Below are 16453 nucleotides of genomic sequence, written 5' to 3'. Positions count from 1 at the left end.
ACAGCTGTGCCCCATCGCGGGCCTAGGCACGGCCCCCCCCCCCCCCGCGGCCTCTTAAACCCCCGGGGGGGCTGGTGGGAGCCACTGGGGGTTGCTGGGATGTCTCCGGTGGTGACTGGGAGCTACTGGGAGCTGGCTGCTGCTTACTGGGAGCTTCTGCCTGCCTACTGGGAACAAAGGGGCTGGGGGGGGGGGCACACTGCTGGCTACTGGGGGCTTGCTGGGAGCAATGGGGGGCTAACAGTTGCCTGCTAAGAGCTACTGGGAGCTTCCTGGTGTCAACTGGGAGTAACTGGGAGCTTGCTGCTGCCTGCTGGGAGCGGTGGGGGCTACCTGTTGCCTCTTGGGAGCTACTGGGGGCTGCCGGGAGCGACTGGGAGCTTGCTGGTTCCTACTGCGAGCACTGGGGGGGCTAGCTGCTGCCTACTGAGAGTAGACTGGGAGCTACTGGGTGCTTACTGGGAGCAGTGGGGGGCTAACTGTTGCCTGCTAGGAGCTACTGGGAGCTTGCTGCTGCAGACTGGGAGTAACTGGAAGCTTGCCGGTGCCTACTGGGAGCAATGGGGGGGCTAGCTGTTGCCCATGGTGAGCTGCTGGGAGCTTGCTGGTGCCTACTGGGAGCGACTTCCCCAGCCCAGGTGCTGTCCCCCCCTTGATCAGGGGCTGCCCTTGGGGTGATTCCCCCCCACCCCCCCCGGGGGGGTTGTCCCTGGATGTGTTGTCCCCCTCAGCCCCAGGGGTGTCTGTCTGTCCTGGGGATTAGGGGGGGGTCTCCTGGATGCACCCCCCTCCCAGTGCTGCCCTGGAGGTGAGGGGGGTTCTGGGTCCCCCCCAGCCCCAGTGTTGTCTTTGGGGTGTCCTGCATGGGGACCCTAGTGCTGGTCTGGAGGTGGGGGGGGGGGGCCTGGATGCCCCCCCGCGCCAGTGTTGTGTTTGTCTCTGTCTTGGGGATTGGGGGGGGTCCTGGATGAAGGCCCCCCCAGTGCTGTCCTGGAAGGGGGGTCTTGGCTTTGTCCCGGGGATTGGGGGGGTGCCCTGGCTGCCCTCCCCCCCTGCCAGTGCTGTCCCCGGGGGGTGTTTGTTTCTGTTCTGGGGTTATGGGGGCGTCCTGGCTGTGCGCCCCCCCGCCCCCCCAGTGCTGTGTCTTTATTCCAGGCTGGAAGGTTGGTGTTGGGGGGGCTCTGCTGGAGGAGGCGGCAATGGAGCGGGGTGAGACTGGGGGGGTGAGGAATGGCTGCCCCCCCCCCCCCCCCCCGGGCTGTGCTGAGGGGGGCTCCCCCTTTCTGGGGCGGTGCTGGGGGAGGGGTTATGTTGTCTCAGCTCTTTCTCTCCACCCCCCCCCCCCCCCCCAGACGAGGAGCAGCCGCCGGGCCGGAGCTGAGCCCTGGAGCGCGGGGAGAGGTGGGTCGGGACCCCCAGGGTCACTTTTGGGATGGGGGGGGCTTTTTTTCCCCCCTCCCCTCCCGTGGGAGACTGGGTGCTGCTCCCTGGGTCGTCCCCCCCCCGGACACCCCCCAACCCTGGCTGGGTGAAGCCCCCCCCTTTGAACCCAGGGCTGGTGGGGGCTGCCGTTGGTGTGAGGCCCCCCCCCCCGCCCGGGGTGGGGAGGGGGGGGTCCCCAGGCTGTTTTCCTCCCCCCACGCTGGGTGCAGGGAGCCTCCAGGCACCCAGTGGGGGGCGGCGGGGGGGGGGGGGGGGACGACACCTTTTATTTTCCAGGTGTTTGTGTTTTTGCCGGAGCGGCGGCGGGTGCGCCATCGTCCCTGCGGGTGCGTGGGGCGCAGTCCTGGGCCCCCTCCCCGGGGGGGGGTGTCAGGTGAAGGCAATGGTGGCCAGAGGGGCGAGCTCGGGGGGGTGGGGGGGGGTGGTGGTGGCGGCGGTGGGGGGGGCCGGGGCTGGTGGGCGCTGTGGTGGCCGTACTGGAATTTGAGGCGCAGTTCGATGCGGGAGCGGGGCAGGATTTTGGGGATCCACTCGATGATGAAGGGGGGTGTGTGTGTGTGTGGGGGGGCTCCTTCTGTGTCGGAGGGGGGGCAGACACACAGAGGACTAATTATTCCATGGGGAATTTTATTTTCCAGTAAGGTCTGCTTGGGAAACCACCCCCCCCCCCACCTTTTCGAGGACTCTGGTGCCTGAACTGGTGCCACTGTTCCCTTTCCAGGTAGCTCTGGGTGGCCGGGGGGGTTCAAGGTCTGGGTGTTTTCCAGCCCCCCCACCCCTCCAAGGTGCAGGGATGAGGAAGAGCGAGAGCCGGGCACCGGCCTCCGGGATTATTTCATCCCAGGAACGACACCTTGCAGGGAAATGAGGAAGTTTGAGGAGTTTTTCTCTCTGGGATGAGAACTCCGGAGCCCTGAGCCCTTCTCTCCCTCCCGCAGGGTCCGGGCCTGACTCTTACAGGTGTATTTCATACCGGTGTGGGGCTCCATGGGGGCTTTTTTTTTTTAATTATTATTATTAATAAAGTGACTTATTTAGCGTTACCCTCTGAAAAGTGTTTTATACTTGACCTGTTTGGGTGTCGTTGTTGTTATTGCCCTCCCCTGGGTGGGGGAGGGACCCATTGTCCAAGCGACACTGGCTTGTGGGTGCCTCAAGCTTCACGTCCCCCCCCCCCCCCCCCACCTTAGATCGCTCCCTTTCCCCTGGTGGGTGGGCAGTAGAGGGGTCCCTCCCCTCCTGGGGTGTTTTACGGGGGGGCTGTGGGATGTTTAGCTGGTGTTTGTCTTTCAGGTGACTGGGGGAGCAGCTGGGGGTTACTGGTGTGGTGAGTGTTCAGGGTTTGGTTTGTTTTTTGGTTTTTTTTTCTCTTGTCTTTTTGTTCCTGGGTGGGGGCTGGCAAATCTGGGAAGGGCTCTCGCAAGTGTTTGAGATTATTTTTATTTTTCGGGGGTGGGAGGGTGGGGACCAACGTTGAGCTGTGGCTCTGGCAGGGTGTAGGACCCTTCCCCGGGTGGGGGTGTGTGTGTGGGAGCCCTTTTGGCTTCAGGGCCCCCCCGGTTGGGGGTCTGGGAGAGCCCCTTATGAGTGAGGCTCCTGGGGGGGAGGGGGGAGTGGGGACCCCCTTAGCACTAGGGTCCCTTGTGTCTTGTGCCTGGACTGTTTTTTGGGGGGGCACTTCTTGCCATGCCCCCCATCCCAGGCAAGGAGAAAGGATGCAGCACTTAAAATAATTCTTGGGGGGGGGGGGTTCTGGCCCTCCCCCGGTCTGCAGCTCCCACAGGGGTCTCACTCCAGGCTGCTGGGGGGGGGGTGCTGCTGCTCCCATACTGGGGGGAAGAGGCTGCTGGTGGGGCATTTCCTGGTCATGGCTGGGATGAGGTGGGGGGGTTGCAGCTTGCCCCCCCATTTACCCACTTTGAGGAAGGTTTTGAGCTCCAGGGGCTGGATGGCTGGCTGCTTCTCCAGGTCCTGCACGAAGCTGCGGGTGATCTCCAGCAGCAGCAGGTGAAGCGGTGGGGGGGTTAGGGGGCAGTGGGGGGCTGCCTTCCCTCCCTCCCATACCTCAGGCATGTAGAAGATCTGCCTGATGTTGGTGATGTGCCACTTGTCCTCGGAGGAGGTGCCCAGGGGGAGGGCGTCCTTGCAGACAAAAGCTGTGGGGAGGGAAAGGGGGGTGGGGGGGCGAAGGGGGTCACTCTGTGCCTCTTTCTTCCCCCATTTTCTCTGCAGCGGCCTCAGCTTTTACTCCACTGTGTGGCTGTTGGCCTGGGCTGGGGGGGGCAACTCCTGAGTATTTGGCTTTGCCCTTGGCCGTCTGCTTCTCCCCAGGACTTGGTTTTGGATTAACAGCGAATAAATTGAATCTTAACTGGTGCCGGGCTGGGGAGAGCTGCTTTGGCTTGTGCTGCTGGTCAGCTGGGGAGGTGTAGGGGCACAGGGGGTGGAGAGCAGGATGTCTTTGTCCTAGGTGACAAACTCACAGCACTCCTAAATTGCTTGCAAAGAGCTGCTTCCCTTCTGGCATTGTTTTGGGTCCCTCTCTTCAGGGCAGCAGCTGCCCAGCTCTCCCAGCAGCCCAGAGACACACAAAGTCCATCCCCAGTAAGGATTTTCACAGACCCAACGCAAGCTGCCGCCTCTCGGCTGGACCCCGGGCCAGAGCCATGCCCCGCTGCCGGCTCAGAAGCGGAGTGGGGCAGGTGACAGGTATCGAAGCCACGAGCCATCGCCCAGGGCCATACGTGCCCAGGGAACGCTCGGGCCCTGCCTTCGGGGCAGGCAGGGGGCCGGGGGGGAGGGCAGAGAGTTCCCCGCAGCCTGCAAAGCAGCCCCCCAGCCCTTCTGAGTCGGGCAGCTCACCCGCCTTTGCCTCCCCGAGCTCGAATTCGAGCATCAACCACCTCTTGGGGAATTTCTCCCTTCCCCGGGATAAACCCTGGCGCCCGGCTGCTGCTGAGCAGCGAATCAGGAAATAAATCCCAGCAGACAGAAGCTTCCCCAGGGCAAAATATTGTCTCCGAACTGGGTAAAACCACTTCCCTCCCTGTTAAGAGTTATTTAACGCTGCCAAGAGCTGAATGACAGAGGGGAGGGGAGCGGTGCAGAGAGGCTCCCCCCAGCCTTACCCTCAAACTGGTAATGCATGGTTTGGTGGATGCGTTCGGTGACGCTGGCCAGCCAGTCCTGGAAGCAGAGGGTCACCTGCGCCTCGTCCAGCAGCTGGTTACAGCCTGCAAGAGAGAAAGGGCAGGAAAAAAAAAATCAGACTTAGAACCCGAATCCAAATCCGCACCCAAGTGAAGCGTCAAGCCCGATAGGCAGGAGAAACAACTCGGGGCAGGAGAAACAACTGGGGAATAACAACTCGCCTCCCTGTTACCCCTCTCCCCCATAATCCTGACCCCCTCGAGGCACTTAGGGATAACCCAAACCCAAGGCCTTCAAGCCTTAAACAAGAGTTAAAGCCTCTCAGGTTCTGCTCAGACCCACAGGATAACAACCTGCATCTTCAGAATCCAACCCAGCCGCTTTCATTAAGCCTTTCCTAGCCCGACAAGCCTGGATGCCCTAGAATTCCGGGGAAGAGCCAGATGCCTAAACCAGCAGCCTTCTCTCTACCGGACCCCGGTACGCTCGTGGCGTGCGCCGAGGGGCTTGCAGCTCGACAGGAACGGCTGCCGCGGCCAGCTGCAGTCCAGTATTCCCCATTCTACCTGCACCAGTTCCCCCAGCAGCGCCAGCCGCAGCTGCCTGTGTTAAACCGAGCCCCGAAAGGCAGCAGGACACCAAATGCAACCCCATCCGTCAGCTCGATGGACGAGATGCCGCTGCCTCGGGCACCTCGCTCCCAGGGCTGGGAAACGCGGCACCGCTTGAATCTGCTTCCAAACCCCCCTCTGCTCTCAGCGCCGCCGTACGGTGACACCCGGGAGCTGCCTCCACAGCCCCTGGCCCTGGGAGCGGGACCCGACACCTCCTCGCCCCCGGCCCAGAGCACCGCAACCCCCCAGGGCCGCGGGTGGGCATCTACGGGAGCAACACGGGGAAAGAGAAGGGATTTGTACCCCTTTCTAGGCCAACGCTAAAGCTGGGAGGAACAAAAGCACTAAAGCACAGCCCCAGACCACAACCAGCCAGGAGAGCGGCTTTCTCTGAAGGGCCCCGAGTTGCTTTTCGTGTTCCCATGGCATGGGGCTGACCCTTCCCTCTCTGAACATCACATCGGAACACACACAACCACCCGGCCGCCTGCTCAGAGACAAGGCATGACGCTGGTGCCCACAACCACCTCCCCGGGGGGACCCCAGCTCCCGGCTCCTCCCCCGCCGGCACACTCCCCGCGTCGGACCATGCTTCCTAGCAAAGATTTGCCACTAGAAATCACAGCGGCTCTGGCCACAACAAGTTCCCCCCCAGCAGCTCTGGCCATTCAGAGACACTGCAAACACCAGCAGCAGCAAAAAAACAATGGAAACCAGCTCACAACTGTGTCTGACCCCATTCACCTCCTCATTTTACCTGGGAAAGCACCTCATGGCATTAGGAGATACTTACCAACACCTGCCCACCCACAGCAGCACTAGCACTACCAAAAGCCAACTTTTTTAAGCTTGTCATGCCCAAAAATCCACCAAAGAGCCACCCTGGGAGGACGCCGGCATTGTCCTTCTCTAACAACAACCACGTCTATGGCCAACCAGAGCCATGCCGACGCCCCAAGCCATGCCAGACACATGGCTACCAGTAACACCAAGCTGCCCGAGCCCAATTTCCACCTCCTAGAGCCAGCAAAGGATGGCAAGGGCTCGGCTGTCCCCTCCACGGGGGTCACAGTGGCACAAATGGAATGGCTGCGAGCATCCGCCCAGTCCCCGAGCATCCTGAGGCGCGTGGCCAAGGCTTACCTTGTTTCTTCAGCGAGGAGGCGACGGCCGGCTTCTTCAGGCTGCTTCTCCTGGCATTGCCATGATCCAGGTCTTGCGCCAGGAGGGGGCTGGCCACCTGTGCCCCTGAGGGATGGTTTCAAAGAGCGTCAGCGCACAAGTCCCGGGGGTCCCAGGGCACCCCATGCAGGATGGGATGGAGAAATCCCCTCTCTCCTCAGAGCCGGCTGTCACCACAGCTCTTAACATCACCAACGATCGTTAAAAGACCCACCGGACTCAGGGCAGGGCTGTGCCCAACACCCAGAGCCGCTCCGAAAGCTGCCACCGGCACCAGACATGAGCCCAGCAGGTCACGGCGGGGCTGCTCCTCCTGCTGGACAATGGCTTTTGGCTTTGGCTTGCACCCCCGCTGTCCCACAGAACCTCCCGCGGACACTCACCCGGCATGACGTCCTTTTTCCTCTTCTTGGCCTTGGCAGCAGCCACCTCCCCAGCCTGCCCCAGGGACTCGGGGCTGCCCACCAACTGCAGGACCGACAGCCCTTTCAGCCCTAGGAGAAACAAGACTCCGTCCTTAAAAGCATCTCAACCACGCATGGCAGCACTGCGGAGATGTGGGGTCTCGTGTCCCCCTCCCCACGCTGGCACTTCACCCCCAAGACATCCTCAGAGAACCCCCAAAGCCCTCCTGGCCCCCCCAGACACACTTCTTGGGGGAACATTGAGGTGAGCAGTGACTTTAATTCACCCACGTCACTCAGGGCACTCTCCTCAGGGTGGATTTTCACCTTTGGGTGCCTAAAACCAAGGCAGCATTATCCAGGTGCGCCTATCGGGGCGCACAACCCCTGGGGGACTGAACCCCAGAGGCTGCTGCCATGGGGGAGGGGGTGGTTCACAATGAGCTGGCCTCCCCCCAGCGCTGCTCCGGCCCAAGGGAAGAGAACACCCAACTCACCCCGAGCACCCATCACAGCAAAACCCTCCAGCTCCCACACAGCAGGGGGGAGCTGCAACCCAAGAGGAATCACTCCCCAAGAAGCTCTGTCCTTGCAGAGGGAGGGGGCAGGCAATTAAACCCCAGCTAACGAAGCCCTGATGGGGAGCACATGCGAGGGCAGCCCTGGTGAAGCAAGGCAGGTGAGCAGGAGGGGAGTGGGTGGCATCAGCCCCACACATGTTCCCCCCCACTCCCCCCAAAAAAATCCTCCGCGTGTTGCTTCCCCCACCTACCGCTGGCGTCGCAGGTGAGGAATTTGGCGAACTCCTGCGCCAGGCTCTCGTCGCTGGTGAAGGCGCAGAGGCAGGCCAAGAAGTGAACGCAGCGCGGCAATGGCGGCTCCTCCTCAGCCGGGCCACCCTTGCTGGGCTTCGGAGCCTGGCAGGAGCAGAAGAACCTGTGGTCCGTCAGCATCTTGGCATTCATCTTCTGGGCAAGGAGGCAGGCAGGTTGCCGAGGCTGTGCTTCTGGCTGGCCTTGCAATTCACCACCAGGATGTTCTTGGTGATGCGCTACCAAGCAGGAACGAGGATGCTGGACGTGCTACTCACAAACCAAGCCCACCTGCCTCGTAGCGCCTCAGTTAGTGACAGCCTCGGCTGCAGTCATCTCAGTATTGTGGAGTCTGGGATCCTGCCGGGCGCCCTGAAGGTTAGCACTGAGGCACAGATTTCAGATTTTTGAAGAGCAAGGTTCAGCTTCCTGAGAGCCCAAATGGCAGGGATTCCACGGGAAGCTTCCCCGGAGGAGCAAGTGAGTGCTGGGAGTTTTTCAAGAATGCTCTCCTGGAAGCACAAAACCAGTTTATTCCCAAGAAAGGGAATTCCCTTCGTTGGGCGGCTGGCCTTGGGAACAACAATCCAGGCTGACGTAAACACAAACCCAGGGAGAGTTGGTATAGAAGCTATTACAGGCGCCTGAGCCCTACACATCAATGGGCCCTGATGATATCCACCCGAGGGTGTTAAGAGAGCTGGCTCCTTTTCAAACTGGCAACCTGCTGTCCTGGTGCCGGTGGGGGTAGGGTTAATTTCCCCAGGACCTGGCAGGGACACAGGTATTCCATCCCCTGTGTGCCATGCCCTGGGAGCTGCCACTTTGCAGGGCTGGGGCTTCCCAGGTCCGGTCAGTGAGCGGTGCTATCGTAGTCATGTTTTGTATATTCCTCTCTCAGTATTCTTGTTGTTGTTTTCTTCTTTTCTCTGCTGTAATGTTAAACTGCCTTTATCTCAACCCATGAGTTTTGCCTTTTTCTTCCAAGTCTTTCCCTCATTCCATGGCTGGGGGCTGCGTGATGATGGTCCTGTCCACCGTCTGGATGGCCATCTCCGAGACCCCCAGCTCCACAAAGCACCGGTAATCCGGTCCCTCTGCTGCACTGAATAAACCTGTAAGTCCAAGCCACTAACGATCTTGACGGCGTCAACGCTGGGCTGCTTGCGGGTGCCGTAGCGGAAGATGGTGCCGCAGGTCTTGTTCTTGCGGATGAGGCCTCTGGTGCCATTGTAAGTGCCGCAGCGGGGACATTTCCGGATGCCCCACAGCGTGGCCTTCCCCAGGTCTGACAGGAAGGAGGGGACTTTGGTCCTCACCGATGCCGGTTCCATCCTCTGGGAAACCTGTAAGGGCAGAGAGAGGGGGGTGAGTTAACCGCCTGGGGAGGGACAGCGGGGACGCGGTGCTCGGCTGGTGACACCCACAGGATACGCAGGTGGCAGTGGCCGTCCTCAGTCCCCAGCAGCCACAGAGATGGAGGGGACAAAGAGAGAGAGGGGGAAGCGACTGGCTGAAAGGACATGGGACGTAAAGCTGGGTGGCCTGCCACCATTGCGGGGGGACACGCGGCAAGGGGACACACAGAGCAGCTCCTCGGAGGGACACCGGAGTGGAAACCACCATCTGAGGCAGCAACAGTGGGAGAGAAAAGCTTGCGTGGACAGGACAGAAACCGAGCGATTTCCCACTAGATCCACCTGGGTCGGGTTTTGGCAGCAGGTTGGCAGACGAGGAGCACGAGCGACACCCGACGAGCAGCCCTGGTGCTGCTGGACCCACAATCCTTGGAAAAGACCTTTCAGATCATCAAGTCCAACCATTAACTCAGCCCTGCCCAAAACACCACTAACCCACGTCCCTCAGCACCACGTCTGCCCGCCTTTTAAATCCTTCCAGGGATGGCGACTTCACCAGTGTCCTGAGCAGCCTCTTCTGATGTTTGACCACCCTTGTGGTGTAGAAATTTTTCCTAATTCCCATCCTAAACCCGCCCTGGCGCAACTGGAGGCCATTTCCTCTTGTCCCATCGCCTGTTCCTTGGGAGAAGAGACTGACCCCCCCGGCTACACCTTCCTTTCAGGGAGTTGTGGAGAGCGAGAAGGTCTCCCCTCAGCCTCCTCTTCTCCAGGCTGAACACCCCCAGCTCCCTCAGCCACTCCTCACCAGACTTGTGCTCCAGACCCCTCACCAGCTCCGTTGCCCTTCTCTGGACACGCTCTGGCGCCTCAATGTCCTTCTTAGAGTGAGGGGCCCCAAAATGAACACAATATTCGAGGTGGGGCCTCACCAGTGCCCAGTACAGGGGGACGGTCACTGCCCCAGTCCCGGCCACACCATTCCTGACACAATCCATAAACATTTCTCCCCTGCCAACCGCATTTCCCCCTTCCCCTGCCCCACCCTGTCCTGGTGTGAGACACCAGGCGGGCTGGGAGGGCTGCCCGGCTCCCCTCAACCCCTCGGCAGAGCCCTCCGCTCACCCCTGCCTCCTCACCACCACCAAAACCCCCCTTTTTGGGGCAAAACCAGGCACTGTGTGAAAAGCCACACGCAGCCAAGCCTTCGAGCCAGCGTCCCACAGACGCAGACAGCGGCAAAGGGACATTTATTGTCACCGCCGGAGCTGAGCGGTGGGCGTAAGGAGAGGCCGGGGACGTTGAAAAGCAGCTCCCGGTGCCCCCGTGCTCACTGAAGCTAGTCCCAGACCTCAGTGGGTATTTACACTGGATAAACTGGCGGTACTGGGAGCTCCCGGCCCAACTGCAAAGGACAGGGCACAGCTCAGGGAATGGTGGGTCTATGCCAGGCGGGACAATGCCCCGACACCCCCCTGGGTGAGCAGAACGGCCCTCACCGAGGGGAGCGCAGGGGCAGGGACACCCCCATCCCAGCAGGGCCCGGGGGCCAGCGCAGGAACGAAGGGCCAGGCTGGGCCCTGGGTGATGTGAGACCAGGATGGGGGCACCATGCTGGGCTGGGCACCGGGGAGCAGGGCCTCCCCTTGGCCACTGTCACCTCAGAACTGCGTCTGGGGCCTCCCCACGGCTACTGTCGCCTCAGGAGGGGGCCTCCACTCGGCTACTGTCGGCTCAGAGCGAGGGCTGGGGCCTCCCCTTGGCCCCTCTCACCTCGGGTCGGGGCCTCTCCTCGATCTGCGTCGCCTCAGGAGGGTGCCTGGGGCCTCCCCACGGCCGCTGTCGCCTGAGGACAGAGCCTTCCTCGGCTGCTGTCGCCTCAGGATAGGGGCTGGGGCCTCTCCATAACCACTGTCACCTCAGGAGGGGCCCTGCGGCCCCCCCACGGCCTCAGTCGCCTCAGAACAGGGCCTGGGACCTCCCCTGGGCCCCGGTCCCCACACGACCACGCCCGGGTTCACCTCCGTAGCAGGCCCGAGCCCTCCCCCCGCTCCCCACCGTGCAGCCTCACCCACAGCCCCTCGCCCACCCCTGACCCCCGCGCTGACGTCACTAACGCGGCCTCACCCTGTCGTCGGCCCCTCACCCCCGCCACCGTGTCGCTTCTTCCCCTTCCCGTTCCCGTTCCCAGTGCCGTTTTCCCGCCATCCCCCCCGCCCCTCTGATGTCACATCCTGTCCCGCTCGCGCGTGGGGCCCTCCCTCCTCCCCCTCTCTTTTTTAACCTGCGCTGCGGCGCGTGAGCCCGGCCCCGGCCACCGCGAGGGACTCGGCTGTGGCGCCACGCCCCTTCGCTCCTATTGGTCGGCCAGTATCACGTGGGGTGGCGCGCGAGCTCCTGGCAAGGCGCCAGGGCCGACAACCCGGGCCCGTTCTCACCCCGCGGGCGAAGGAGCCAGGAGGGAAAAGTGTTGCTTCTTCTCACCCTCTCTGGGGACAGCTTTCCTTGCCCCAGTAACCTCTGTGCTAACGCTCTCCCCAGAACCGGGCTCAAAACCATCAAACCTCTGAGAATTTCTCCCACAGCGACGGTGCCAGGAGGGCAGAGTGGGGCTTTCCAGAGACAGTGGGAAGAAGCCTCTCTTTTCTTTATGGGATTTCCATTCTTTATGGAAATTTTTGAGGCTGGACCTGGGGCGAGTGAGAAAGGGTGGTTTTGAGGTTGAAGGCGCCAGGAAAGTCCAGAGCCAAAAGGTCTGACTTTTGGCAGACCAACGGGATGTCTGGAAGTTTGCCTGCTGCTGCCTGTGTGGTGTATGTGCCAACCAAGGGTACCCCAAATTTACTGTGGCAGGATGACTGTGCTAAGTCAAGCGCTGCCCACGCAACAGGGGCAGGAAAATCTCACCCAGCAACCGCATCAAACAGCGACTGGCCGAGCCAAGACGACCTGCACGCTGATTGATCGAACTGCGAGCCGACAGGGACTATAAACTAGTGCCAAGCCAGACCACAACTGGGACCCTCACCACCATCACTTGAGACCTACGGATCAACGGGAAGCCATTGAACTCCAAAGGACCGATGAGTTGCCATCGGGCCTGTGGTGGTGACTAGACTCTTGCTGTGCTCCGTAATACTGCTCCTCTCTTTTCTGCCTTTTCTCTACTTCCTCCTTCGCTCTAGTGCTCATCTTAGTGACTAATGATGGGGAATAACAATAAAACTGCAGTGAGCGGCATCTGACCTTGTTTGTGTCTCAAACTCACGCTCAGAATCAGTACAAACCCCTCCTGGACCCAACGTAATTGGACCGGGATGTAAGAGGGTGATGACCTGTTGACAAGCCCCGTGGCTGCCTCACTGGCTCAGAATTTATCGGGCCGGTCCCACCAGGGAGGCTGGGATCCCACAGCCCGTCGTCTGGTCCCGTGCCCAGCTCCTGCCTGCTGACACCGTGGGCATCCTCGTCCCTGCCTGCCCCGATATGAAGTTTGGCCCAGAATTGCTGAATTCCTGGCATTGCTGCCGTTACAACCTGGATGTCGTGGTTTAGCCTCAGACGGCAACAAAGAACCACGTGCCGCTCGCTTGGGCCTTCCTAATACAGGAAGAATCAGAAGAAAAAGGTTGAGACAAAGGCAGTTTAACAGAACAGCAAAGGGAACAAGCAAAACAATGACAATAACACGGATAGAGGAACATACAAACACGATTACGGAACTGCCGCTCCCCGCCGCTCACCGACCTGACCCGGGACGCCCCAGCCTGCTCCCAGCGGCGACTTCCTGCCCCGTCCCCCGGCAGCTCAGGGTGGGCATGGCTCACATGGCATGGAATACCAGGAAAAATTAACCCTATCCCCGCCGGAACCAGGACATTATCCACCCCTTAGTCCATACCATCTATGCCATGCCCAGATCTTACAGGTTCCAATGAATTGCCACCACTTTCCCCTGTCATATATATATACATATATATTCATGCAGATATAATGCCCTTAGTTTATAGGCCATCCCTCCAAAGTGTCCGTTGAGTTCTTGTAATCCATGGCTTTGGGATCCATCTGTTAGAACAGTCTCTCAGGGCAGGTGAGATGCTGTGTGGTGCTGGTCTGTTGCATGCTGTATTTTTTGGAGCTTGTGGCTGGCGCACCCGGTGTGGCTCATGCACACAGTCCGTGGGCTGAAGATGTAGATCTTGAGGAAGTTGCTGGACGCCAGCTGCTGAGGCCAGTTCTTATCCCATCACCCCCGTGCCTTACTCGTAGTACAACTGATAGCAATTATAGCAATGAGGACATACAGTGACAGTGTTAGTTAGTAATGAACAACACACAATTTGATTCATTGGCTATTCTCACCCAAAATCAGATCCCCATGAGGTACACATCGGACTTCCCCATCCTTCCGCATCACCCACCAAGTGCACGCAGGTCCTTGGGCAAAAGCAATCCCACGGATGGGTTTGCCTTTGCCTGAGGCAGGACTAACCCAGACTGTCTTCCCTAACACGTTCTTCACGTGCACTACGGGGACTTTATCCCCTTCTACAGTACGTGGAAGTTTTGATTGGGCAGGGCCAGCCCGATTGGTAGATCCCCTGGTGTTAACTAGCCAGGTAGCTTTTGCTAGATGTGTATCCCAGTGTTTTAAAGTCCCACCACCCATTGCTCTCAGTGTAGTTTTTAACAGTCCATTGTATCGTTCTATCTTCCCAGAGGCTGGTGCGTGACAGGGGATGTGATACACCCACTCGATACCATGCTCTTTGGCCCAGGTGTCTATGAGGCTGTTTCGGAAATGAGTCCCGTTGTCCGACTCAATTCTCTCTGGGGTACCATGTCGCCACAGGACTTGCTTTTCAAGGCCCAGGATAGTGTTCCGGGCAGTGGCATGGGGCACAGGGTATGTTTCCAGCCATCCGGTGGTTGCTTCCACCATTGTGAGCACATAGCGCTTGCCTTGACGGCTTTGTGGCAGTGTGATATAATCAATCTGCCAGGCCTCCCCATATTTGTATTTCAGCCATCGCCCTCCATACCAAAGAGGCTTTAAACGCTTGGCTTGCTTGATTGCAGCGCATGTCTCACATTCATGGATGACCTGTGCAATAGTGTCCATGGTCAAGTCCACCCCTCGGTCACGAGCCCATCTATATGTCGCATCTCTTCCTTGATGGCCTGAGGAGTCATGGGCCCACTGAGCTATGAATAGTTCACCCTTATGTTGCCAGTCCAGATCCACCTGAGCCACTTCAATCCTAGCAGCCCGATCCACCTGCTGCTTGTTCTGATGTTCCTCCGTGGCCCGATTCTTCGGTACATGGGCATCTACATGGCGTACTTTCACAACCAGATTCTCTATCCGGGCAGCAATATCTTGCCATAGGTCAGCAGCCCAGATGGGTTTGCCTCTGCGCCGCCAGTTGCCCTGCTTCCACTGCTATAAGCACCCCCACAGAGCATTTGCCACCATCCATGAGTCAGTGTAGAGATAAAGTACTGGCCATTTTTCTCGCTCAGCAATGTCCAAAGCCAGCTGAATGGCTTTCACCTCTGCAAACTGGCTCGATTCACCCTGTCCCTCACTGGCTTCTGCAACCTGTCGTGTAGGACTCCACACAGCAGCCTTCCACTTTCGATGCTTTCCCACAATCCGGCAGGACCCATCAGTGAACAGGGCATATTTCTTCTCATTTTCTGGCAGTTTATTATATGGTGGGGCCTCTTCCGCACGCATCACCTCCTCCTCTGGTGACATTCCGAAATCCTTGCCTTCTGGCCAGTCCATGATCACTTCCAGAATTCCTGGGCGACTGGGGTTTCCCATTCGAGTTCGCTGCGTGATCCGTGCAATCCACTTACTCCATGTAGCATCAGTTGCATGATGTGTGGTGGGGACCCTTTCTTTGAACATCCAGCCCAGCACCGGCAGTCGAGGTGCTGAGAGGAGCTGTGCTTCTGTACCAACCACTTCCGAAGCAGCTCAAACCCCTTCATATGCTGCCAGTATCTCTTTTTCTGTTGGAGTGTAGTGGGCTTCGGATCCTCTGTATCCACGACTCCAAAACCCTAGGGGTCGACCTCGAGTCTCCCCTGGTGCTTTCTGCCAGAGGCTCCAGGTAGGGCCGTTCTCCCCGGCTGCGGTGTAGAGCACATTTTTAACATCTTGTCCTGCCCGGACTGGCCCCAGGGCCACTGCATGGACTATTTCCTGTTTGATTTGTTCAAAAGCTTGTCCTTGCTCAGGACCCCATTTAAAATCATTCTTCTTCCGGGTTACTTGATACAGAGGGCTTACAATTTGACTGTAATCTGGGATATGCATTCTCCAAAAACCCACAATACCTAAGAAAGCCTGTGTTTCCTTTTTACTAGTTGGTGGAGACATAGCTGCTATTTTGTTGATCACATCCATTGGAATCTGACGGCGTCCATCTTGCCATTTTATTCCTAAAAAATGGATCTCCTGCGCAGGTCCCTTGACCTTACTTCGTTTTACGGCAAAACCAGCGTTCAGAAGGATTTGGACTATTTTACTCCCTTTCTCAAAAACTTCTTCTGCTGTGTTTCCCCATACAATGATGTCATCAATGTACCGCAGATGTTCTGGAGCTTCACCCTGTTCCAGTGCAGTCTGGATCAGTCCATGGCAAATGGTGGGACTGTGTTTCCACCCCTGGGGCAGTCGATTCCAGGTGTATTGGACGCCCCTCCAAGTGAAAGCAAACTGTGGCCTGCACTCTGCTGCCAAAGGGATTGAGAAGAATGCATTCGCTATATCAATCGTGGCATACCACTTGGCTGCCTTGGACTCCAGTTCGTACTGGAGTTCTAGCATGTCCGGCACGGCAGCACTCAGCGGTGGCGTGACTTCATTCAGGCCACGGTAGTCTACAGTTAGCCTCCACTCTCCATTAGATTTTCACCCAGCCATATGGGACTGTTAAAGGGGGAGCGAGTCTTGCTGATCACTCCTTGAACCTCTAGTTGACGAATCAGCTCATGGATGGGAATCAGAGAGTCTCGGTTAGTGTGATATTGCCGCCGATGCACCGTTGTGGTAGCAATCGGCACCTGTTGTTCTTTGACCCTCAACAACCCCACAACAGAAGAATCCTCCGAGAGACCAGGCAAGGCAGACAACTGTTTAACTTCCTCTGTCTCCAAAGCAGCTATGCCAAAAGCCCAACGGTACCCTTTTGGGTCCTTAAAATACCCTCTCCTGAGGTAATCTATACCAAGGATGCATGGAGCCTCTGGGCCAGTCACAATGGGATGCTTTTGCCACTCATTCCCAGTTAGGCTCACTTCTGCCTCCAGTACAGTCAACTCTTGGGATCCCCCTGTCACCCCAGAAATACAAATGGGTTCTGCCCCTCTATAGCTTGATGGTATTAAAGTACACTGTGCACCCGTGTCCACTAGAGCCTTATACTCCTGTGGGTCTGATGTGCCAGGCCATCGAATCCACACCGTCCAATAAACCC

General features: G+C 58.8%; 1 protein-coding gene across 1 annotated transcript; it reads right to left on the bottom strand.

Annotated features, from left to right (window-relative positions):
• Positions 1-1965: 1965 nt before the first annotated feature.
• Positions 1966-8849, bottom strand: LOC134526683 (uncharacterized protein C2orf42-like). Its single transcript, XM_063358803.1, has 5 exons — positions 7566-8849; positions 6773-6883; positions 6351-6455; positions 4572-4676; positions 1966-3599 (listed from the first exon to the last, which is right to left on the bottom strand). The coding sequence occupies exons 1-5, from the start codon at positions 7756-7758 to the stop codon at positions 3232-3234; spliced, it is 882 nt and encodes a 293-aa protein (XP_063214873.1). The 5' UTR covers positions 7759-8849; the 3' UTR covers positions 1966-3231.
• Positions 8850-16453: the final 7604 nt, after the last annotated feature.

The sequence above is a fragment of the Chroicocephalus ridibundus genome, chromosome 23, assembly GCF_963924245.1.
Source record: "Chroicocephalus ridibundus chromosome 23, bChrRid1.1, whole genome shotgun sequence".
In the NCBI taxonomy this organism is placed as follows: Eukaryota; Metazoa; Chordata; class Aves; order Charadriiformes; family Laridae; genus Chroicocephalus; species Chroicocephalus ridibundus.
The sequence above is the reverse complement of the archived record's forward strand: the minus strand, read 5'-3'. Positions and strand labels throughout refer to the sequence as shown.

Bases quoted from the DNA above. Each gene is read 5' to 3' on its own strand.
- LOC134526683 (XM_063358803.1), bottom strand. From the start codon at position 7,758: ATGAATGCCAAGATGCTGACGGACCACAGGTTCTTCTGCTCCTGCCAG. The intron at 4,677-6,350 runs GTAAGCCTTGGC...TCTCTCTTGCAG, and splicing joins CTCCTCGCTGAAGAAACAAG to GCTGTAACCAGCTGCTGGAC. The intron at 3,600-4,571 runs GTAAGGCTGGGG...CCCTCCCCACAG, and splicing joins CATGCATTACCAGTTTGAGG to CTTTTGTCTGCAAGGACGCC.